Source organism: Stegodyphus dumicola, chromosome 1 (assembly GCF_044657685.1).
Source record: "Stegodyphus dumicola isolate Sdum_Otavi_A_Nest chromosome 1, ASM4465768v1".
NCBI lineage: Eukaryota > Metazoa > Arthropoda > Arachnida > Araneae > Eresidae > Stegodyphus > Stegodyphus dumicola.
This window is the reverse complement of record NC_140768.1, coordinates 140,818,425-140,844,918: the sequence shown is the minus strand read 5'-3', so window position 1 is coordinate 140,844,918 and position 26,494 is coordinate 140,818,425. Positions and strand designations below refer to the sequence as shown.

The following is a 26,494-nucleotide window of genomic DNA, read 5'->3' as shown; positions in this document are numbered from 1 at the left end:
CATTATGCAGTTGTTCTAGAATTAGTATTTGACTCAATATTTTACTAATGAAGCTTAAATTCATCTCCCGAAAAGAACTTCTATAAGCTCAAGTTCTAACAACTTCTATAAGCTCATTTACGCTAGCGGAGCGTTAAGCCGAAGAAACGCTTGCGAAGTTTGTTTCTGTTAAAGGGTGGAAAAACTGCTCACTAATTTTTAAAAGTATAACTGGATATATATACGGATTAAAGTAAACACCCCAGGCGATAAAACATTATTAAAAATTTCAAGAGTTAAATATTTCTTCAGTATATGAAAGAAATGCTGTCAATCGAGCCATCAAGTTCGAATGCACTTCTTAGGCTCAGTGTTCAGCTACAGTAAAAAACGGGTCTTAACATTTGTGTTAACTGACAAACTTCATGTCTCAGTAACTCATGTTCATCAGATATGATAGAAGATTACGTCTAGAAAAACGTTTCTGTATCGTGCAGTATAGAAAACACCATCTGTGCGTACCTCAAAGTCAGTTTTCATTGATACCAAATACACAAGTAAAATGCATCGTAAATACAAATTTGCATATTTTTCAAAATTATATTTTGAAAGATATAGGTATACTACTACAGCAGTATTCACTAGATGCATTCTAATACTGTACTTATAAAGCATTGTTCAGTAATTGGAGTAACTAACGCTCTGTAAGTTTAGTAACATAGCAAAATAAAATAGAATTGATTTTCAACAAATTTCTATTTCAATTTCTATGTAGCTTACAAATTCAAAGTTTTAGAAAAGACCTTTAATTTAATGCTGAGAAATTAATCTTTATGAAGTAATTGAAACCCCGGTTAAATTTAACATTTTTCCTCCAACGGCGCGCACTTGCCTATAACGGCAATTTAACAAATGTAAGCAGAATTAAAATTAAAGAAAAACTTTGAAATGAATACTAATGAAGGTTAAATCTTCACAACCGTAACTGTAATCATGTTATATAATGAAGAGTTGAGGCGCTGTTTCTTTGCCTATAAGACGTTTTGACGAGAGCAAGCATTGAATATCGTTTTAACTGTAAGTATCTTTATTTCATTGGCCTTAGCTGTATACTATTTGAGGCTTAGTTAAATGTAACTTAAAACTGTTTAACTTAAATTAACACTAGGCAGATGTTCAATTTCGGTACTTACGTAGCTTCTCTGTAAAAGAATGTAATACTTTCTAGAACCCTGGCTATCTGTGATTATAGGTTTAAAGCGAAGAATTATTTGATTTCGCTATCGTTATTCGGTTATGAAAATTTCGAATAGTGGACGTAATTAATTTTATTAACGAGTTAACTTGAAAGGAATACTTTGGTAGATGTGAAGTTTCGCATATTTAACTCGAGTTAAATGTTAAAGATGACATGTTGTTAATAAATATAACTAAAGTTCTGAAGAAATTGTTAACTTTAAAGATAATTCTTAAAAATTATTGTTAACGCCTAATTTAACAGAATTTAGCGTCAGAGTAATTTACCCCTCTGTAAGGAATTACTAGAGTTGGCATGCATCAAAGTTTTCGTGAATCTCCTAGATATACGCCTCTTGAAGTTATGGTTTTTAGTTGAATTTTTCTATTTTCACTCATTTCTGAATATGGGTTTAGTGTTACAATACCAAAACGTTTTAAGTTGCAATAGAATCTGTTTCAATTTTTCCAGGATTTCAAGCTCTGTGGAAGGTAGATCATTACGATAGAGTAAGATGGCTGTAATATTTCCTAAAGTGTTCACGAAAATCCTCCTACTTGGCATTCTTAGTATACAGGCGTTTTTATTGGCTCTCGCGATATGTTGTCCAGGGATCTTGTGTCTCCGTGGACGTAAGTATAAATTTAATAGTTCTTTCTAGTTAGTATTTATTATATATAACGTATTATACTTTAATTATTCCCAAGAGCCATGAGTTTCTTCATTATCGGATTAGATACATATGTGGTTTTTTACGTTATATTATTTACGTTAGAAACGTTTGCGAACGCTTTAAATTTATGCACGTATTTCATAATAAATTAGCTAATAACGCTACTAAAGGCCGAGCAATTTAAGTCGCAGAAAAAATGCTTCCTTTCCCAAATAGAGCAAAGGAATTTGAGTCATTCATGGTTTTTTCGTACAGTCTAATTATGGACCATTTCCTTTTTAAATGCTATCTACGATGAACTTTCGTCAGATATCCTTTGAGTTTGTTTGCTTTACAGGTAAATGTTAATATATGCCTTGCATTTAATACTTCATGATAAATATACCCAAATTTTACAGTAAATGTACTTCGCACTCATTTTAAAATCACTTACCGCTCTGTGTTGGATTCTTTAAATAATGTCTCCTATTTTGTGACATAGCAAATGGGGCATTCGATATCATATTAAAGGGTTTTGAGTATTCTCAACATGCTGTTTGTGATGCTTTCAGCACCAAACTTTTCTTAATGCCTTAATTTCAATTAAAACGCTATATTAAAATTTTTGCATATGAATGCAAATACTCGTAATACCGTACGAAAGAAAACAACTAGTTTAACATTAAAGGCCGCATTGAATTAATTGTCGGATTTATTAAATATTTCTTTGAAGAAACAAATTGAACAATTTGGACTGTATTTAATGGGGATAAAAGGAACAAAAAGAATCATTTTCCTACCAAGACAAGTGGATAAGTTAAGCGTATTTAAAACTTTAAAATTCTTTTGCTTTTTTGTATGCTTGTGGTTCTAAATGGCGTTTCCAACCTCCGAGCGTTGAAATCGCGGAACACTGGTAGTTCAGTCCGTGGTTCGAATCTCGCGAACGGGATGGCTGCATGGGCGTTTTCGTGATTCTCCTATATGTAATGTGTATGCAGCCCAGTTTCCATGAGAAAGATCTTCCCTCTCCTTAAACAATTGGCTCCTGAGTTCCATAATCTCGTAAACCAATTAACCAGCGTTAAGTTTGGTTAAAATTCCTTCGCATGAAGTCCAAATACTGCAGCTTTCAACATACTGTAGATTAGTTTTCGTGTGATAATACTCCAACAGCAAAAGCTGTCGGTATGTATTTAAACTGTATTTTTATTAGTGTGCGCGAAACGTCATGTTCGTTCTGCTGTTGATCCATTTTACGCTGTAATGTCAACTTTGTTTTAGAAACGGGAAAGAAGCGATGTTGCACTAGTACAAACTATTAAAATACTAGAAATTTGAACTAATGCTTCAAAAATGCTCATGCAGCCGTAAATTTGGTCAAATTGCTACGCATTAAATTGATGCTATTTTAGAATGTTAAGGAAGTTTCATGCGATTTATTTAATACTTTTCCTGTTTCGCAGTTTAAGTAAAGATATAAAAATCATCCTAATTTCAGGCATTGGAATATTAACTTGGTTTTATCTTGCGTAAACCTAAACGAAACTAATGCGACGGAACTTAATGTTTGAATTCATAAGAAAAATAACCCTAAAGTCGAGTGAAATTAAGCTTAATTCCTTGTATTTTACTTTAAATATTAAATTTACTTTGATCATGCATTCATATTTCTTGAGTAAGGACTTGTAATTTTTCATTACTTATAAATAAGAAAATGTTAGCTTTCGTACGAAAAGAAAGTTTGAATATTTCTATCTTGCACAAAGTCGAACAACTAAAGATAAAGGTAAGAAATTCTGATAATTCACATGAAACTCCGTTCGTGGACCCTAAACCGCTACCTAGTTTGATATATTTGTACCAAGGAGACCATTTATACTTATTGCAGAGTAGCTGCAGAGGTTTATATCTAAAGTTTCGAAATAAACACTCTGTAATCCCATTTACAGACTTTATGAAGCTATTGATTGTCAACTTGTTCTTCTTTCTGTTAAGAACTTTCAACACAAGTGTTCAACTAAAATTTTAAATTGTATTAAAATGAAATTTCCTAACTTTCTGTTGCCCAACTTCAACTAAAAGGCTTTGGCTGTCACATCAATGTTTGAAAGCTAATATCTGCAGCCACCTATGAATGTAAGTATACAAGAGCTAACAATAACAAAATTGAAATGTATAAATCTTATTCTAAATACTGTACTAAATAAGGCATACAAGTAGAACAATGTAAATAGACCGTGATGTCGCAACACAATCTTTCTATGAAACCCTTTCCCTCGCGAAGAAAAGTACTCACGGTTGTCGAAATCGGAATACTGAAACCACTTCATTTTTACATTCGGTTTCATTAACAAAGTAGCTTTTAAATTTTAAATTTATTTCTCCTTTCTTGAATATCTAGAGAAAGCATTAAAATGAGACATTTGTTCCATGCTGTATATACTGTATGCAGACGTTAATTTGAACGTAGTAATGGTTTTTTCGGATTTCTTTTTCAAATTCATGCTACTTAGTGCTTCTAAACTCTTACGAAAAGAATCCATTGTTTGCTTTCTGTGAAGCCAGCTACTGTAATGTCTCAATTTTGTTATCTATTTTAGAGTGGTCAAATTGTATTCTTTAACGTAAGTTTTCAGTTCAGAAAATCCAATGTACCAAACTTGGCGAATAATTAAAATAAGCTATCTTTTTAAAGCAAAAGCTGAAGTAATATTTTTAGATACTGAACAAGTAACTTAAGAATAATAGAACTGTCCGTCGTCAGAACGCAAATTTACCGTTTAGAATTGGACATTCACACTATACCCTTTCAATTAAAAATTCTTGGACATCATGTAATCACTGGTCAACTATAGCGCCTCGTCTTTGGTAGGGCCCAAACGTCTAAACGTTGGTAGTCTAAACGCTAGTAATTCGACTTGACCTCGATTCCTAGCAAACGGTCTGCTTGTATGCATATTTAAGTGGTTTTCCCATGTATGACGTGTGTGCAATTACTTTCTCTTAAAGCCCTTCCTAGAGACGTCCCTCACTTTTGTGAGATGTCCCTCACGTGCTTCGCCATAATGAGTCTCTGATAAGATTCCTGTAGAAACGAGCCAGCTGAATAACATTTTCATGGTCTATCCTGATGTATCTTATTCTAGTCTTCCTTAGACCCAGCCATCTCGTAAATAACCAGTTCGCATCATTGCCAGAGTAAAGTTTTGAAAATTTGAATACTGTACATTTACTTTAAATCATCCCTGCTTTCAATTTTTGCTTGTGACAGATCGGCTGCAAAAATTCAGATTTTAAAGGAAATTATTGCGAGGGTACTGAAAATAACCTTACTCAATACGGAGCAAGAATACTAAAGCTGATAAAAGCTCGTTTTTCTGCTTTCGTGAAATTTGCTTTTGTGAAAGTTCATGCTAATTATATTGTACAATTTCCTTGCAGGTATGACAGAAGACTTTGATGTAAAAGTCGGCTCATCGATAAGAATTTGGTGTTCTTTATTTCACTCTCGAGTAAAGGTCCAGAACACCATACTTAACGTTTCTTCTGAAAATCTGCACATAGAGTTTGATGGAAGACTTCTCTACACCGTTGATACCTTGGATAATCTCACTGTGGAATATTTTAAATCTAATGCTACTGTTAACGACACAGGAATTTATCAGTGCTATGTATTTATTCCAGACACCAAATCTAAACGATTTCTAGATTCTACGCATGTCTCTGTTGGGTGTAAGTGAGTTTATTCATGCTTTTGAGTAATTTCCGATCTTTTATGTAATCATTTAATGCTTTACTTCATAGACATGTCGGTTTCAAAATAGTTCATACAAAAAAATTCGAAGTTTAAGTTTCTAATTAGTTCATGAATAAAAAACTAAAATTTTGGTATTAATTGATTTTCGTTGATTAATTTTTAAAGTGACTATTAAAGTGATCTAAATATACATGTATCCTTTGCGTTTTGAAAGGGACGGAAAGTTCTAGCAGCGCTGAAAGAAGTGCGTGGATCTTAACACGTTTGACAATCGCTGGTCTAATGAACAGTAACGCTGAATAATGGTGCTCTCAAACGGGCCTAGATTTCAAGACTAAATTCCGGAGTTTCTTTCTTCCGTGTCTCATAAGGACCAGCGTCTCGTAGAAAGTCTTAAAGGAAAGCAATCCTTCCCTAGGCAGACATATGCAATTAACAACCAAATAGGTTATTTGATTGAAATCTAATGCAGAATAATAATTCTAACATAAATCTGTCTAAATGCAGTATACAAAAATATATTAAGCTTAACACATATTAAAAGTGGCGATATTTTTCAGTTTCTGTTAAATGCTGTTGTCACAAAATTTAGAACGGTTCATAAACGCGGGTAAAAACATTAAAAACTACTTAGGGCTGATTAGTTTTCAGTTTTACTTTACTTTTAAGCGTGTCCTAATCCTTGGGCTATCCACTGCCCTTGCAGTATACTATTTTTGGCACTCTGAATTGTATGAAAGATTGTTTCGGGAGCTTTATAATAAAATTTCATTCAGCTCTAGATTTTGCGCAATGCTGTGGCTAGTTTTAAGTTTCAAAGAGTTAAAGAATTAATACGGAAAGTGTTTACGTACCTAAACCTGCGAAGATTCATTAAAAGCAGAATTTCAAGTTGAGGGCAACGCTGCTACATTTAGTGTTGATGAAATATCTAGTTATCACACAGAGAATAGAAATTTAATTTACTTCGGTTTTTGGTAAAAAAAACCCTGGTGCAAACGCACTTATCTGTGGTATGTGAAACAGCTGGATGTCTTGGCTCCTGCTCTCTTGGAAACGGCTCAGAGGCCAGAATGAGTTCGGAATTATCATAATCTTTTGCCTTAGCCGCGCGAAGCGAACGTTACCACAGGGTTACTATTCAAGAACCATAATTGGAAGGTACTTTCAAAGCTCACTAGGGTGGACTGTGCCTAGGCTTGCCTTATGCCTTTTTCAGACTAGCCGTTCTTTACAAAAGGCGATCAGCAACCTGCCATATCCCATAACAAAAATCGGTTACCCTCTGCTCCCCAACACGCTCTCTGAAGACAAATTCTTGTGTCCCGAGTAACTTTTAGTTTAAAATTTTTCTAATTTTCTAAGGAGCTCGTACGTTGCAGCCTACGTTTATTTGAATTTTGAAAATGCAGGCAATAAACGGCCCAAAAGGAGAGCAGGAAATTTAAAACAAAGCAAAATGTAGGGTTAATAATCAAAATACTAAAGGAAAAATATAAGACGATACAATATAAAATAGGAATCTGAGTAAAAAAAAATTTTGTCAGCTAGACGAGTAGTGCAATTCAAATATTCCGCTGCAGTGACTAAACCCCTTGTGGTGTGCAATGGATAAGCATCCCATCTGTCTACTTGAAGTTGATTTAGGAAATCCTAGAAATTTCTCACATAGCTTTAACTTTAGAAAGGTTCCACTTAACTATAGGACCACTTGTTTTTACCTGTTTACCTGCACAAAACTGCTAATAAATTAAGCAAATAACTACTCAACATGACCGAAAGCAATAAAACTTTAGAAGCTCGGTATATGCTTATTACTTATCTCGTGCTACACAGAGAAACGGATTTGGCGATTTCATGTTGACAAATTCGAAATCTATCGAATATAGCAAAACGCGGTCTCATCCTTGGCTGTTACGGAGGTATATTGTTCCTGACATATCTATAATTTATACTAAGAAATTGTATTGTGGACAATAGCTGGTACTATACTCTAAGTCTCCTTCGAGGTCTGTTCTTAGAGGTGATGTCTACATTGGATTATCGCATGTGTAAAGTCTCTTGCATTCTGAAACAAAATGCGCTCTTGTGGCAGTCCCAACCTTCCAATTATGTAAGCAAAATATCTCATAATGCATTTATCGTTTTACGCTTGGAAAAATTTCATTATTCCCTTATTTACCGGATATCTCTAGTCGATCGTTTTTTGCTCTGGAAAAAACTTGCGCACCAGAAACTAAAATATTAGGCACTCGTTTAAATACTAAATTTCGTAGAATGTGAATGGCCATGTTTTACTTTCTGAAAAGTTTAGAGTTCTTAATTCCAAGATTTGCAATTGAAATACTAAAGCGAGCCTGTTGTACCATTTTTGACTTCCATACCACCATTGGTTACAGAAGCATCCGATCGATTTTCTAAGAATAATCGCTCGCTAATGAATTGAACTTTGTGGTCCAGTAACAACTAACTGGAAATAACGGCCCCTAAAGTCTTGCGTTTGTACTCAAACCTATGAATTTTCTTGCAATGGTCTTTGAAACATAAAAAATGGCAATTCACTAATACTGGATTTTCACATTGAGAGTAAAACTGAAAGCAGTTGCATTCTCATTAAGTGGAAAAACCGGTTAAAAAATCCTGCCAACGATGACGCATTTTAAATCCATTCTAAATCCTATTAACAGGATCAAGTATAAGTATTTAGCTTGTTAAATATCTTATTTTACTGATAGGAAATAAGTACTTTAATTACGTGAATATTGGGTTTATATTCAAATCAGATTTTAAAAGCATTTGCGTTTTTAAAAACAATATTTAAGTATTAAACTAATGAATGTTGTGAATTTCAGATGAACCATTGGCTATAAAAACTTTTTCTTGCATTAGCGAGGAATTCAGCAAGCTAATCTGCACCTGGGAAATTCCTTTTAATCCTGTAAAAACATTCTATACGCTTCACGACTTTACTGATGAAGGACAGCTGTAAGTACACTTCGTTGTATTTATTCCATTCTATAAGGCTTTTATTTTCTTATTGATCTGCCTAAACTCACGGGCTGTTTTCCTATTTAAGTATTTTATTGTTTATTGGTATATGTTGAACGTTCATAGAAGATTAAACTTTTAATTTTCTAATCTGAAATTGGACTGAACGTTAAAGGGTATTACAGTGTCTCGTAAAAACGTCAGTTTTAAAAGCAGATCTTATTTTTAGAAGCTAAGACTCTGCTTTTTATTTAGGTATCATTGCAAATTCTTGATTCTAGGAAACTATTAAATAAATCAAAAGCTAGCAAGTATTTTAACATTTTTTCATGCTGACATACCTACTTAAATTAGCAGGTTAGAGAAGGCAACTTGAGTGAGAAATGGGGAATTTAGAAATTTGGTTCTAAGTTGATTTAGTTTCCAAGATTAAATCAAATGATTTAATTTATTTTATAGTTCTTTTAGCATTGATTATACGACAAGTTTCAGAACTTGAGCGCGTATTTTTAAATTTCGGTGCTTGCGTATCAACACAACCACCTACAGGCGCAACTTGACTATTTTTACGTGAAAAGTTATTTATTGGGCGCGAGATGGTGACTTTAAGAAAATCCATTTGCAGACTATATTTATCGTACGTCGGCAAGCATTATCACATAAGAAATTACTTTAAGAATTTAAATTGTAAACTTAAGGACAAGTAAATTAAAAATGTGTTTCGCTAAATCCTTCAGATTTTGCTCGTGGACAGCAATCCCTTTTAGCGTGAAATCAAAATTTTACAAACTGGGCAATTTCGGTACAATTCACCGAACGCTTCGTCCTTGTTCCTTCGAGATTTTGCAAAGATTGTTGCAGTTTTTCTACTGCTGGAAAATTCAACCCTGTTTTAAAATATACAGATTGTAGAAAGCATAAAACCGTGATTTGTGTATAATTGTTGCAACATAGAGAAAAAGTATTCAAGAATATGTGCATTGCGCGACCAAAAGATGGTTGTAAGCATGGCTGCCCGAAAGCTTGGTGCATGGTTCCAAATATTTAGCGCATTTTGAAAAGCTTTCTACTAATGGTAATACATAACCAAATTTTAATCATACTCAAGTTTATTTCTATCATTGTAATCTATAATACTGTCGTTACCATTGGTTCATTAAAAGTCGATAAAAGTGACGCTCGAAATATGTATTTGCTCATTGAATTGGATTGTAAGGTATTGAATAATCCATAATTTTCAAAATAAACGTTTACTTAACTAACAGTACACTATTGATTGGAATGGCTGCAGGTTTATCGAATAAACGTCTAAATAAAAAGGGTGTTAAGTTAAACTATGTATCTTTGTATCGATTAAAGCTCAAGATTGGTAGCTCAATTGTTTGATGCCTCAACTCGAACAACTGAGCGTCTTCGCATGAATCTGCCTGCAAATGATGCATAATGTTACCGAATTTTTTCGTATAAAATTTATACCGTTAAACAATTTAAAACTTGTTGTTTGTTTCAGCATCTAGTAAGTTAACAATGTAAAATCAAATTTCTCTTGGCAAAGCTACCCGCTTTTCCTGTTGGTCCCTAAAGCTGTTATTTGTTCGAATGAACTGAATTTAAAATTGGATATTATCTTGCAGTCTAAAACTGAATTTGGATAAATAACTTTGGGATGTCATATAATTTGCAGACTGTCTGAATGCTGTATTATACAACGGAACCGAGTTCCAGTAGGTTTGAAATGGGAAATATTAGATGCAAATGGATGGTTAGCTTCAAGGCTAAGCCTGCTGCATATTTATTCGAATGAAATTAACCCCTATCATGTATCTGATAAGCTTGAAATTTACGATTCTAGCAATATTTATACCTGTTCCAAGGAAACAATTTTTGCTTTCAAACGCTTCTCATTCTAGACAACTGGAACAAGTTTCTCGCGCATAACAAATGCTCTTCGTTGAAAGCCCTCACTTTTATGCATAAACTAAGCATAATCTTTCAGTATAATTTTAAAATGCGAAAAATCTAAATTCGTGAATGTTTATTTATACCCCTATGTTTAATTTTGTTTAGCGATCTACGAGAATGTCCAGGAATTCTGAATGCTACCAGTTGCCAATGGACTCTACATTCTTCCCCATCTTATACGAGATTCAAGCCGACACTATCATTTCTATTTACTGGCCATAATTCCTTGGGTAGACGTATGGACAGATTTTTTCTAAATCATTTCGAAATAGGTAAGTTTTTCTTAAATTGAAAAACTTTCTGAATTTAAATTCAGTGCCCATTTAATTTCTGTTGTTGCTTCTTATTCTTCGATGTTCAGTACATAACAATAAACACTTAAGTGTGATATCAGACTATAACCAGGTGAGAGAAAATAGTCTGAATAGTTTTTAGTTATAAAATTCGTTAAACATATTTTTGACCTGATGGATTAAAGTTTATACCAAGGCGTAACTATTTACTTGTTCAAAATCATTTGTTTATTCGTCACATTAATTCCCGTTTCTTTGAAAGTATAGTTTGCTTAATTTTGAAGTTAAAATTTGTTAAGTTTCCCGAGACAGATTAAGTTATTCTTTATCAGGAGTTTGCGCAAATCGTACTACCGCTTATTATTTTTTAAATATTTGGTGTAATATTGCACCTGTTCTGGCAAAACCAGTTACCCCTAATCAACCACACCGTTTCGCATAGTTTGTCCCAGTAATACTTGTGAGGAAGAGTGATTCATTCCCTCAAATGAAAAGGATGGGTACGTGACTCTTATACTAGAGTTAACAAGCCAATGCAAAATAATCTTTAACATTGTTGCAATTATAAATTGGAAGTTTTATTATCCAATTTTAAACTTTCCAAGACTTCATAGATGGTACGACTTGGAGTATTGGTTTTAAGTCGTATTAAGGTCATGTGCATCAATTTTATTGATCTTGTCGAAGAGAGTAGACTGTATGGAGTTTTATTGTAACAAATATCGGCAGAGGCAACGCATGTTATTACCAGCCGTAATTTTGATTTAGCTACTGAGGAATGTTACTTTCTCGTACATCGTATATCGTAATAGGGCCTTTTAAATTTATCTCTCTGCTGACGTGCAACATACGAAATGAAGCCGAGTAGTGAATTATCGGTCTTACAAATGCCACAGGAAAGGGTGTAAAAGATCCTTTTATTTGACTGAACTGAAATTTAATGGACATCACTATTTGTGATTATGAAAGTGAAGAATTCTGCCATTAAATATAATGGCTTCACAATTTAAACGCATCAGCTGCCTCCGACCGAAGGTCGGCGTAGCAAGCCTAAAGAAAATAAAGCAACGCCGCAGAATACTAAGAGAATTTGTTTAGCAACGTGGCCTTCAACAGCCAAAACACACCCTGATTCTACCCTCTGAAACCTTTCATTCAATACTCTTTCTACCCATTTGAACTCAACGCGAGCTAGAAATTTGTATTCTCGCAAGAAAATGAGAATAGGAGAGTTGTTAAAACATGCAATAACTAGTAGAAAAATCTAAATGCCTCGTAGCTCTTGCAGTTTCTCACTTTACGTGTATACATTTCATGTGCGTCGGTGTATTCCACAAAAGAATGGGGAAGATTCAGTTTTAATTTGGATTTCAAGAGGCAAAGTTTCGAATTTATTACCACTTAATAGTCGGTTCACGAATTAGTGCTAATAGCATTCTTAGCGTTTACAGAATTTCAGCCGTGTGCTTTGCCCAATATTTTTCATGTCGTTAAGATTACTGTCTGTCTTGCTTGCATTATAATCACCGAAAAGACGAAAATGTGAACTTGTACATCATGCCTGGACATAATCTGAGTTTGAATATGTATGATGAAACAACATTCGAAGAGGCTTGTTAAACTATATTCAGAACGCTTGATTTGATAATGTATGAATCTAACATTTCAACCGCTCTCCTTGATCCCGATTTTTACCAAGTTTAAGCACCAACGCCTGTTCTGTATTCCATTTCGTTTAGCCAGCGATGTTGAATTTCTCTGAAATGCTAGTAACTTGAGATAACTGTCGAATTGGATGTAAATTTTATATGCAGTTGATCAAAGTTGATTGACAGGTCCTAAACGAAAAGTAAATGTCGAGTCTCTCGTGACAGACTCGGTTCAAACTAGGAGTATGCCGGTCACCAGTAATTGACATGGTGCTTAATGCGTTGACATTGTGACTGGTTTGAAGATGTTATTGAAGTAATCTGTGTACTTTATGCATAATTACTCGAAATTTCGAATTGTTTTAATTTTAACAGTGAAACCAGGTGCTCCACTGAGTGCAGCTTTCAGCAATATAACTGAATCCAGCTTAATTCTCAAATGGCGTTCTCCTGCAAATATGGAAAATGGTATATTTCCACCTGGTTTAACATATTCCATCCAATATCGTCATTTGACTCCAGTTCCAGGATCATTTAAGGTAAATTTTGATTTAATAATAGCTCTTAAGCTGAATGAATTGTTTATTTTCAAACATTGTGTAATATAATTTAAAAAACTCATTAAGTTTACAAATCCAGTTAGTAATTTAGAAATCAAAATTTTCGTCATCGCGTAGTGTCCTTTTTTGAACATGAGTGCCAATTATTCCTGGTTAACATAATTTGTCAACTTCTGCTTGGCTTTTATCCGCGGTTATTTAAGTCATCTGAAATTTTGCTGTTCTGTTTTTCGTTTATTGAAAAAGTAGCGCAGTATAGTGTAAACGTTATAAAATTTTAAACATTTTTCGGATTCTGTAAAGCAACTCTATATTTTTCATGTATATCGAAAGGCGACTTAACTGAATTACTCGCTTAAGCAAACACGCCTTTATTAAATTAATCTGCACTTGTCCCTTCGATTTTTCCTTTCAGATAAAAGTCTGAACTTTTAGTGTTGCTTATCTTCCACTCACAGGCAAAAAGACTTTAATGCTCCTATATTGAGATGCTGTAAAATTAGTAATGAATGCTTATTCTGAATATTTAGAAAATCCGTACAGACTAATTTTTCGTGCAACTCGTTTATGTTCATGTTAGAAGCAAGAATAGCTTGCAAGAAATCCATGAAAGTTAACTACAATCTCTATTGCTTTGTCGCTGAGATTGAAAATGCCGTGCTAAATTTGACTTCAAGCCTATTAATGACTGGATTCAGAACACGTAACGTTATCTACAAAACGTACGACTGTTAAATTTTCCTATTTCAGCATATGCAGTGTTAATTTGAAATTCAAATAATTATAAAGTTTCAGCACTTTTATATAACTTCCATATTTTAATTTCGCTTGTTTACGATTTTTCTTAAGACCTAGTTTTAAGTTCTTTGCTTCACTTCGAGTAAACTTACACTAATTCTATCTATCAACGCAACTGTTTCAGGAAATACGCCTGTACTTTCCAGCAGAGGGTTTTGTAGAATTCACAGGTTTGATGCCTTACACAAAATACGAATTTAAGATTCGTTGCAGATCATACGATTCAGATAGTGATATGATGTGGAGCCCGTATTTGACAGTTTCTACAAGAACCCTTCCTGACGGTATTGGCTTTTATCTTTTACGTTTGAACTGTACATTGCTTAAAAGATGCATATGTATGTATGTATTAAGATTTAATTCAACATCTGTATTTGGTAGTTTCATGTTAATACTGATGGTATCAAACTAATTAATATAAGAAATTCAGAATTCTTGGAGCTTAAAAATTTATCAGCCTGGTATCGATAGTAAATTTTTAGGTAGCTTTTGAATTTTTAATTATGCGAAGATTTAAATTACACTGCTATTGGTTTGTTTCATTTAGATAACTGTTCTGAAATCTTTTATTTCTGAAGCAGTTGTCCCACCCATGACGGAAGTACAATACTAGCATTTCTGCTAGAGTTCAAATCCCGGCGAACGCGATTGCTGCATGAGATATCTAAGTTTCCTTCACTTTTAACGTGAATTTAAGTAGGTTAATGGTAAGGAAAGGCATCTCTTCCTTTGGGCAGATAACCCTTGCGTATTTTACCATGATATAATGCTAAATCGACGCTCGGAACGAATTTGAATTTTTCTGAATAGTTATGGACGGACACATTTATTGAACAAATAAACTGCTTTTACTTCTCAAATCGGATCCCACTAGCGGCCGAGTGGTAAAATCTCCTGAAGGCTAATTCAACCTGCGTTTGATTCCAGACGAATTAGCAGGCTGCGTGATCTTCCCCGTATGTAACGTGGATACGAGCCAATTTTATATAGAAAGGTCCTCCGCGCAGACAACTCTCCCGCTAGTCGGATGGCCATCGCGTGCTTTTCATTATTAAGGAAGCCAAACCATGCTACTCTAATCATTTTTATCCTTTCCTATAAAGGCTAATTTTAAATCTGTAGCTATTAACTTTCGTTTACTTCTTTACAAAACTGTATGTCCCTGTTCTCTTTTAAAAACCAGACTCTCTTCTTCCAGTGTTCTCGTAATGCTTATTGATGTAATCCAGTTTTCTAAAAAATGACATTTTGAGGCTGATTTTAAAAAAATTTCCATTGAATGGATATGAAATCTAGTTTTCCATTTTGTTCACGGAAAATCTTTTACCGACACTTCGCCACCTTTTTAAGTGTGTTAAAGGGTCTCATACACCTTAAACCCCTCATGATCTTCGAATATGTGACTGTTGCAAGAATTGGAATATTTTATTTAATTTAAAAGCCCCTTTTACAGCTGACTACATAATATAGCTGATTTGGAAACTAGTAACCAGAAAGTTTGTGTTGCCACATATTTTTGTAATTTAATCCTCTTTGTGACAAAATATTTCGCAATATTTCCACCTTGTGCGCATGATATTTTAAAAATGGCTAATGATGGAATTCTTTATATGGGCACTATTTAACTGAACCAAAAATCTGATAAATATTTTAATATTGAAAAATTTTATGGACGAAAATATTGGAATTTTTTTAATAAAATACATTTTATAAACTCTATTCTAAATAAAATAAAAATTTAACATGAAATTTTTAAAATTTTAGTTCACAGTATTTTCCAAATGTTATAAAAGCTATGTATTAAATAGGGAATTAAATTATGAAACAGAATATTTTAAACTGTGCGCGCAAGGTGGAAACATGACGAAAGATGTTGTCACAAAGCGGATTAAATTATAAAAATATTTGTCGCAACACAAACTTTGATTTCTATTTCAGAAAGCAGCTATATTATGTAGTCAGCAGTAAAAAGTTGGAAGTAATGGCTTTTAATAAATAAGTTATCCCAATTCTTGCAACAGTCAGATATTCGAAGATCTTATGGGTTTTAAGGTGTAAGAGTCCCCTTAATTCATAAAATTCATTTTTAAATTGAGGCTAATTTTCCATTACGAAGGGAAGTGTTTCAAACATTTTTGACACTTATTACATGGTTCCCGAAAATATGATCGTGGAGTAAGTTTCGTCACACTTTAGAAACAGTTACAGGGTTCTAAAATTAAGTTCATATGTACAGTAAATACCCAATGTCCTTGAAGCCGTGCATTATGAAACTTTAGCTGTCCAATTTGAAGGAAATAATCGAAAGGTTGGAGCAGACGCCAAATCTGTTATTACGCACGTAATTTGAGTTCAATGTGAAGATTTCTTAAACAATTACTCGTTTTTATATAAGCATCCAAACAATCTTAAACTTTGCGCTCAATTTGGTTTAATTACAGAATTTTAAATTGAACCATATAACATACTTGGGTAGCTCAATGGTGATCTCGCTTCACTAAATGGTGAAATGTCCACTAGAGGCCGAATTCGATTCCAATCTAACATGCTGATTGCTAAGTTTTTCTCCATGTATAACGCGAATACGAGCCAGTTTCCCTTAAAGTCCTCCATGAAGGCATCCCTTACGCACATAGCCTGTGTTTTGGCATAATGAAATAACCAGTCCACTCAATACCAAAACTGGTTGATTGCTAATTATATAATACAAAGTGAAGAAAGGAGCTACATTCAAGCATAAGAAATCCAGAAATGTATTGTATGGGACTTGTTGTAATTAATTATATTGCTTTCGTAAATTTCTGTTAACGTTGATACCCCAAGATCCTCGCAATTGTTTTCACTCTTAACAAGTTTAAATTTTGATTTCTGTTTCTCTGTTTAACTGTTTTGACAGTTTTCTATTGCCATTAATTGTAACATTTATTCGCCATTACCGACTTCTTTCTGTTCCGTCACTGGCAGAGTGGTTAACACTGAAAAACGAGCATTTGCCTTGGTTTCGATCTCGGATGACTGGCTACACGATTGGTTTTTGCATTTCCTGTGTAATGTGAATGTTTTAAGACTTCAAAGAGGGAATCCCAAATAGCCAGTGTCCTTGCTCAAATTTCTCTTACTCAAGTTTAAATCCTCTCCTATACCAAGGATACTCGTATTAGATTAGGAACTGCGGGTTTTGATTATAATGCTAGAGGGTTATATACTTGAAGGAAGCCATTTTAAGATTGTTTGTATTCCGGTTCATATGGGGGGCATAATTTTAAACTGTAATGTAGCCAAGATTTGAAGCCTGATGAAATTACCAGTGTGCAGAGGATTTTGCTGCTTGGCAGCTTTTGGGTCGGACTAGAAATATGGATCCTTGAAAGAAATGTATCGGATGTAAGTGTAAGAAATGCAGGGAATCGGCGCGCATCATTTCAATAATTCCAGTTACTTAAAACTGGATGACCGCCATTGAGTATTAGATTTTGATGGTTTTGAATACAATAACTTCTAAACGTATTAATTTTATTTTCATTACTGAGGTTAATTAGAAATATTTTCCACAGTTCCTTACTGGAGACCTGAAATTGACAAGTCGTCATTTATTGTTGAATCTAATGAAGCTACCAAACTAACTCCTGATATTAGAACAATAACTCTATATTGGAAGGTAAGATTTTTATTATCTTTCATTTTGAAATTCGTAATTTTTCTGATTTTTTCACGATAATTGCATTTATTTCAGGGCATACCTGCTGCGCATGAAAATGGACCAGACTTTCACTACGTGATTGATGCTTCATGTGAAAACTGGATACAAGTCCAATCTTCTGGCAATGAAACTACATACAGTTTTCAGGACATGAAACTTTATTCCACTTATAAATTTGAACTGTTTGCCAGCAACACTGTTGGTCGTTCCACCAACAGTTCACAAATAGTTATTGAGCCACATAGATGTAAGTTATTCTATTTATCCATTAAATTGTATAAATTTAATTTTAAAATGAAATTTTGCTTGCAGTAAAATGAAGATCTTATTAAATTTACGGTACGTGTATTTAGGTTTCTTAAATTTCACTGTCGGTTTGGTACAAATCCATATCTAATAAACGAGTTGCTAATGATATTGAAAATTGAAATTTTTGAACGCCGTTATTCTACAATGACTAATGTTTCCAAGAGCAAAAATTTTAATTGTCGCTTTAAACAAAGATTAAAGTATCTCGTTCAAATACACATTAAAAAACCGAAGCAGTTGAAATACAAATTTGTATGCCATATGTAGACGGCTATATATTTTTGCAGAATATTTTTCAAAAGCTATTTAAAGCAATTTTAACGGAAACTTAATTTGAGGGTACTTTTATAACTATACATTTACAGTTCCACTCTGGTTATAAAAATTTAATCTCGAAATGTTGTTAAACTATGCGAATCGGTTTCAAAAAACTTATCTTCTAATTGGAGCATACTTTATTCTAAGCAACTGTATTGAATTGCAAAGTACAAATTTTCTAATGATTGTAAATGCTTAAAATTTGAATGATTACGATGACTGTGCAGAAGCCTTTAAACAGAACTAAACTGAAGTGAAAATCGATTTGGGACATTGTAGGATGCATTTGTGTGGCATCAAAAGTTTAAACTTGGGAACCCATAACAGTTGTTAACCTACATTTTTTAGCTACTAGAAAACGTGTAGACGAGCCGTTTACCTTGGAATGTCATCCACGAAGCCATCCCTTCCTTTTGGAAGATAGCTCTAAAGTACTTTCCCGTAATTAAACTTAATTTCATGGAATTTCATTTTATGAAATATTTTTGGTTTGCTGACAATCTAAAATTTTCTACCAATCGCATGCCACTAAATGTCGTTTTTTGTGGTTTTAAGTGTGATAAATACTCAACCTTCCTAGCTGTAAGCAAATCTGATGGCGAGCTCGGCTATAATTTTTCAAACTGTCTGATTTGTTCCACACTGACATTTTAAAATTAAGTCTCTGTTAAAAGCATATGTAAACTTCCTGGGGGGGGTTTAGTGCGTGTTAACTATCACCATATTCAGTATTCAGATACTTTCAAGTAATTGTTATTTCTGTTTGGGTTTAAATCCCGTGGAAAGGTTGGCTGCATCCGCGTCTCGTGACTATCCGCGTGTAATGTAAATACGACCCATTCTTTTGGACATGCAGTAAGGCCTCCCTCTCCTTCGTTGTATTCGTTGTCTTATTCCAAATCGTACAGTTCATAAACAACTTGGATATTTGATAATTTTCTCATAAATGCGATATTTTAATGCGATGTAATTTAGCATCAGTAATTCAGGAGAACTTTGTAAAAATAAAAGGCTGTTTCCCATCATGTGCTTCTACGGGGAAAACAAACTATCAGATATCATTTACAATACTTATAATAGGGAATCTCACCGTAAGTGCAGGTTAAGAATCAAATATCTGAATGCTAGTTATAAAATTTGCGCGAGTTCATTGTTGAAAAACCAGCAATGCTTGATTGCTGCTCACCAGAATAGTCCGTCTGCAACTTATTACTTACGCAGGTTTCCTCGTTCAGCTATGTTTAAATCGGCAATAGTTCACTATTTTGGACATCCAAATAAAGTATTGAGCTTGCAGACCAAATTTAAAATTTGTTTTATGGGAAGTATTTCCCAGGAGCTCTTTCTGCTAGCTTTTTAGCAAGCTCAGATTTAATAAGAGTTTCTGATTTATGTGTTTTATTTAATTCCTTCCCTCTATTTTCAGTGCTTAATGGGCCAAAAGATATTATTGTCGAATTTGACGAAGACAGCTACCGGATCCGCTGGACGCCTACTCAGATCGGAGTGTATTATACTATATATTGGTGTGAAAGTTTAATGCCACGTCCTGTAAGATGTCAAGGCCCTTTAGAATGGTTAAATGAGACATACGGTGAATACAAAGATTTGTTGCTGTCCAATAGCAAGAATTATCAGTTTGCGGTATCTGCAAATACCAAAGATCAGTCATCGGGAATATTTTGGGCTTCTTGCCATCTTTCTAATAACAGCATTACTTCATACTCGTATGATGTCTGTGGGCATTTCATACACGACAGGTCTCTAAATCGAAGTCTTAACATTTTGTATCTGTGAACTATGTTTTATTCCATGAAAATTTGACGCTTGAAAATATCTTAAGAATAATTTAAATGGTGTGTTAAATGACTATCAAAAACCTGTTTGCTTTTAAAAGTATAGTTAAGCACCTGGCATATTAAGTTTATTTTTAAATGTGATTCAAGTGTTTTATCTATAAAATCATCTATAAATTTGTGGAATAGTTTTTAAGTAACATCTGTTTTTAATAGCTGTTTCTCTAATGTACTAATGAAGGAAAAGCAGTTTCAATTTTAATTGTAAATACATTAAAATAAATTTTAGTAACATGAAATGGTTGGTAATCTTTGCGTTACTTGCTTCCTTGTAACATTGATTTTAAACTTCTGTTACCAAGTGGGTATTTCCTCGAGCACAGACGTCACAAACGCCATTTTATGCCTTTTACGAAATAACTTCATATGCGTTTAGTAGCATTCGATTGCATAGAAACAAAATTTAATTTATTCACTTCGGCATACTAAATTGTTCATAAATTCTACTTGTATCTGAATTTTATACCGTTTCATAAAGGAATTTTTCGATAAACTTTCAGATTTTTATGTTCAATGTTGGGCTAATAATTATCATGGTACCTATTTATCAATTTTATTACTACAGGGATATTGGGATGTTTTTGAATATTTTCTTCTGTACCATTATTCATATTTACATAACGCAGACGTGATTTTACATGACTCATTAAATTTGCTTAATGAATAAAATTAAAGCGCAGGATCTCTACGAAAAAGTTTACTTGCGAGGTAAAACGTGAACTATTTATGAAATACCAGGCTTTTTTGTAAACTAAATTTTATTTTTTAGCTTAAGTAAAATACATATTTTACTGTCTTAATCTTGCAGAAATCGAAGTAATAAAATTGTATACGTAATTGCTAAATTTTGATTCCGATTTTTTAAATTCTGAAACATTGTAGGTAACTGTTTTGAAGTCGTGGGTTGTTAAGGATTGTATTGGTGAACGTAATTGTGGCAACCCCACACCGAATTATAAAAATAAGTTTCAGATACAAGCTGTATTGGAGGAAAAGAGTTTTCATCCTAACGTATTCTCAAGCTGTGCCATTTACCCCATCGTTTGTTTAGTGAATGCTTCGATTTCATTAAATTAGCTTAATGTTACAGTACTTTAATGTTATTTCTTTTCCCAATTTCAATTATGTGGGATTGAAAATTACTTCAGTTCTGCAAGAAACTTCAAAGCATTTTCTAGAAACAAACTTTGTAACAAATTTAGCTTTTACCTAAAGCATATGGAAAAGAATTGCAGTATATTTAACAAAAATTATTACGCACATAAAGATAAACTAATTCAGAAGCTTCACACTTCCAATTACTAAAAATCCAGAGTTTAAACAAAACTGCGGAATTAAAAAGGAATTTTCGAGAGAACGAGTTTCAAAAGCTTTAAGAAAATTTTGTTGGAGATCTAACAAATCTAAAAATCCGGGATCCCCATAAATGTATTGATTACTTTTAGAGGAAACCTTAAGAGTATCTTATTACTTCCACTTGTGATATTCATTGCCTTTATTAACAAAGAGGCTTACATATGTAACCGTTTATAAATTTTGCATAATATAAGTTCTATTTTGAAATAACTACCTGTACAAATTCCTTGTTTGATTTTAGAGGATTTTGTTTTCCAAGCATTTTATATACTGTTATCCACGTGAACGAACAAAAAGGTAGAAAATGGTGTGTTCATAAATAGATTGAGATGTATGTAGATAAAGAGCAATTACAAGAAAGTGTTTAGTAAATACTTGTAAATATTTTACCGACTATACATTGAAGGAAAGTATAAAAGTAAATTAAAGCTAGTATAGTTAAAATTCTAAATGAACGCCTGGTAAGCCATCTCCCAAAGGGGTATCTGTAAAAATGACTTGGCTGTAGCTACGCAACGTTTACTGATTAATTCTGATAGTCGTTAAGCTTTCTACGATACTATGAAACTTCAGGCTGAACTCTCATCTGCAAACTCAGGATAACGATTCTTCTCTTATAAGGGCACTACTGCCTTTGATAATGTAGATATTATCTCAACCTAGACCTATGCAGATAGGGTAGATATTCTGAGGACACGTTAGCAATTTGAATTCGCAGGTTTAAAAAACAGATCTTTGTATTTGACACTTTAACGTTATACTATCTAGAATTCTTTCATGTTTTCAGAAATTGCAGAGCTTTGAATCATGCCTTATTTTCACCCTTTCCATTTGCAAACACAGCCTGCCTATTTGACACACGATGCGTTTTTAACTTTCTTCATGCAGTATAAATTAATACGTAAGCTTCCTTTGTTTTCAGTTTTGAGTAGAGCTTTGGTATATGTTTGATAAGGAATAATGCTGTGCTTGACCTTAGCCATTACGGAAACACTGTTCTAAAATCTATGCGGTTATAAGGATATCCGGTTGTATCAATTTCTGAAGGAAAATACTTGTTACACAAAATAAATTGTAATGCATTTGTTTTGATGCACTAATGTATTGAACTGTTTTATTTTTAACTTCATTTATTTCATTTTGGTTAAATAATTGCTTATTACGATTGTATAAATCGCTGTCGAAGCTAGTTTTATGAAATCCATCTTTGCATTTCGACACTGTTAGGATTAGACATAGCTTATTTCTGCAATTCCTTTTCTTAATACTTGGTTATGTTTTAATGCTTTTTGTATTAATTACAAGTTGTGGGCATTAAAACTTCTTACGATATATTCTGGCTTATTTCATTTTGCTGACCAAAATAGAACAACTCCAAGAATTTTATCGTGACTAGAAAGACTACCTCTGTCATTAGCATTACCTTTGAACACCATATAGCAGGGATGGCAAAGACGTTGACCACGAAGACTTTTGGTAGTCCACGCGATCATCCCGATAATGACCTCGGATATTAACAATTTAATTTTTGACGTATGACGTAGAATTAATGAATTATTTAAAATAAAAATTTACTACAGTTTACGCTTTAAAACCTAAAACAAACTGTGCAAAGTAATACAATGAATTTGTCGTTTTACAGGGGAGAATTAAAGAAACTACTTGACAAAGTGGGATTCTTAGATTATATCCAGTAGGTGGCGAGTCGACTAAAGTCTACCCGTCACTCGCCCGTTTAGTTTCAGTTATCAGTTAATCGTCTTACGTTGCAGGTCGCTCGCTTCCTACCGCACTGATGCAATTTGTTTCAACAACCCGCCCAAAATGACTCAGCCAGGTACCAGTGCTAAAAGAAGTAAAACATTATCACAATGAGTGGGAAGATTTCCTTTTTGTTATGGTGAAGGAGAAATGTTTGTCTCGGAACTCAAGTGTGGCACTACCAAGAAAAGCAAACGTAAACGTCGAAAGACTCTCTTTAAAACCATGCACTTGGAATACACTAGACTTTCCAATCGGCATTGAACTTCGAAAATTTAAAGTGCAAAATTTAAAGTCGAATTTACAGCAATCGTTATTTACCAGACCAGGCTCCAAAGCTAAAGCAGTAACATTCGCGTCGTTTAAAATTGCAGAAGTTTTGATAAAGCGAAAAAACATTCGAAGATGGAGAATTGATAAAAGAAGCTTTCTGTAAAGCGGGAGAACAGAACAAATCTGAAATCATATCGTCAATAAATATTTCTTTGTCGCTAACACTGATGCGACGGACTGAAGCTATGAATAATAATTTGGAGCATTTATTAAATGACGATTTAAAAGCTTGTAAGTTCCTATCACTTCAATTTGAATCCACGGAAATTAGTGACATTCCACAGTTATGCGTCTTTGTGAGAATGATTTTCGAAGCTATGACATCAACAGAAGAGTTATTAGCTATAATTCGAATGAAAGAACAAACGAGAGGCCAATATATCTACAATTCATTTAAAAACTTTATTGATAAGACGGGATTTCCAATATATAAATTGGTCTATTACAACAGATGGAGCTCCAGCAATGGTCGGGAATCGAATTGGTTTTATTGCCTTGTGCAATAATGAGGAAATTCCCAGCTTTACTAGCTATAATTGCATTATCCATCAACAGTGATTGTGTTAAAAAATAGTCTAATGATATAATGCAAATTGCTTTTAAAATCGTTAATTCGATTCGTTTGAGTGCTTTTGAAATAAACAATCAGTACGGAGATCTCTTATTGCACACAGACGTGAGGTGGCTAAGCTGTGGTGCTTTTTAAAAGGGTTTCGTATTCTGTTGCCAGAAATAAAAAAAAAATTCTACAAATGAAAGGAAAGCACATTACTGAATTGGAAGATGAGAATTACTGAATGGCTCATGAAACTAGCTTTTCTCTGCGATATCACTACAAAACTTAACGACTTAAACCTAAATCTACAAGGAAAGAATAAATGTTTAACAGACCTGATGAGCGCAATTAAAACTTTCAAAAAAACGATAAGTTATACGTCTCGATTAAGAAAACATGAATTGAGAAACTTCAAAAACAGCGAGGAAGAGTGCATCCATAATCCAAATCGAGATTTCGATGATTTCGCTGAACACTTAGATGTTTTGTTTGAAGAATTTGAAAGAAGATTCGCTGACTTAATTAGGTTGGAAGAAATACTCAATCTTATGATATTTCAATTTAATGACAGTATCAACATTGATGGAGTATCTAAAAAATGGGACATTTAATAGGTATCTCATCAGTCGCGGTCGAGGAAGAAATTATTAAATTAAGATGCGATATATTTCTTAAATCTAGAACATCTAGCGATACTGATTTTGGGAAATTAATTTTTGGGGAAACGTTTCCAAATATTTACAAATTGATTTTGTATTTGAAATCATACTTTGGATCGACTTATCTTTGCGAATCTGCTTTTCAACCATGATCGCCATAAAAACCAAACATCGGTCGCGTTTAACAGATGAACATTTAATTTCGTGTTTACGCATTGCAATAAGCTTGTACCAGCCACAATATGATGAACTCGTGGCAGATATACGGTGCCAAATTTCAACTAAATGATATGAATAGGATGGTCAATTTTTGATATATGAATACTTTGATTATTTTCTTCAGTAAATTTTTATTTTGTAAATATTAAGTTTTTAGAAAAATTAGATAATTTATCATTTTTTCTTGTTACCGAAAATAAATATATAAACATGTACGTTATGTTAATTTAGCTCTGCCAGTGGTAGACCGCCTGCGATTTTTTAAATGTGGAGTAGACTACGGATCCCAAAAGTTTGGCCACCCCTGCCATATAGGATAATACGACTTGGTCAGCTCCGTACCAGTTTTGACTGAGAGCAACCTCTTCGCCTATGACCATATCGCTGGATCACTTTCGGCTGGTCGTGCGTTCGGAGTGCCCACATGCCTTCTCCGGGACCCAACTTAAGCTCGACGGAATAGCAGCCAGATCAAATCCCTAGACCGATCAGGCTTGAAGTTAATTAAACGATTCTTCCCTTTGTTTCAAAATTAAGATTTTTCCGTATTTCTAATCTTGTAGTTAAATTATACTTCTTGCAACAGTTGTAATCAGGATAATCATAAATTTCATCCCGAACTTTATTTTAATACGGCAATTATTTTTCTCCATCAAACCTAACTCTCCATCAGTTGTGATTTTATTATAGTAGTTTATTTCTTAATAGGCAAATTTTGACTTAAAATATCCTCTGTAGGAGTTGCAATATTTTTATTTATTACCCATATTACAACACTTGATGTAAACCATCATGAAAAAAGTTACTCCCTATTCCTCGAACAAGGTTACCAGAGGTAAAATTTGGACAAGCTAATGGTATTGTAAATAATATGCAAGGGTTACACTTGGGTTATTCGATTATGGCAAAGTATGCTAAGTCTATTTGCTAATATGTGGAATGCCTAAGCGGAGTATTTTCTAATGAATACTCACTCGTGTTAAACGTTACACGTGGAAAAATAAGAAAACGGCCATGTAGCCAGTCTACTAGCCTAAAATCGAACTCGGGTCAAACAACCGACGTTCACGGACTTCACCACTTGGCCACTGGTGGATTAACATGCAAGGAAATCTTGATTATTAAATGTTGTGTAAACAGTTTCAGTGCTGCGTACTCTGATATGAGTTGGAAGTTTTGTAAATAGGATCTCTCCATTACATAAGTTTATTATCCCCTAATAAATTCTAATGAATCTATTTCCCTACCTGAAGAATGCTCCTTTCCCGAGACCCATGAAAACGTCGCCAGTAAAATGACTCGCGCATTCCCTTAATGTACGGTAATCTCACGGTACTGAAATCGCATGCATTGCTGTCGCTTCATATTGACTAAATGTTTTATATGGTGTTGAACTACAAATGTGTCGTTGCTTCACTGTGCCAAATGGCAGTCGAATGGTAAATCTATTTGTGGGGAAAATGCTATCGTTTATTGAAAATTTTGCTGACACTGATCGAGATATTCTCATATACGTGGGATATAGTTACCGAATAGCGAGCGAGTCTGA

At 33.7% G+C, this 26,494-nt stretch overlaps 1 protein-coding gene across 3 annotated transcripts; it reads left to right on the top strand.

The window, feature by feature from the left end:
* Positions 1-984: 984 nt before the first annotated feature.
* LOC118188344 (cytokine receptor-like) lies at positions 985-25,316 on the top strand. Of its 3 annotated transcripts, none has more exons than XM_085821466.1 (10): positions 985-1,056; positions 1,688-1,848; positions 5,313-5,603; positions 8,481-8,613; positions 10,684-10,850; positions 12,896-13,059; positions 14,003-14,162; positions 17,433-17,536; positions 17,612-17,825; positions 25,177-25,316. In XM_085821466.1, the coding sequence occupies exons 2-10, from the start codon at positions 1,731-1,733 to the stop codon at positions 25,263-25,265; spliced, it is 1,440 nt and encodes a 479-aa protein (XP_085677592.1). In that variant the 5' UTR covers positions 985-1,056; positions 1,688-1,730; the 3' UTR covers positions 25,266-25,316. The 3 variants fall into 3 exon arrangements, with proteins under 3 accessions (XP_085677592.1, XP_085677593.1, XP_035214649.1); XM_085821467.1 differs by lacking the exon at positions 25,177-25,316 and adding an exon at positions 23,190-23,260; XM_035358758.2 differs by lacking the exon at positions 25,177-25,316 and adding an exon at positions 19,632-20,300.
* Positions 25,317-26,494: the final 1,178 nt, after the last annotated feature.

Bases quoted from the DNA above. Each gene is read 5' to 3' on its own strand.
- LOC118188344 (XM_035358758.2), top strand. From the start codon at position 1,731: ATGGCTGTAATATTTCCTAAAGTGTTCACGAAAATCCTCCTACTTGGC. The intron at 10,851-12,895 runs GTAAGTTTTTCT...TAATTTTAACAG, and splicing joins TCTAAATCATTTCGAAATAG to TGAAACCAGGTGCTCCACTG. The intron at 13,060-14,002 runs GTAAATTTTGAT...CAACTGTTTCAG, and splicing joins CAGTTCCAGGATCATTTAAG to GAAATACGCCTGTACTTTCC.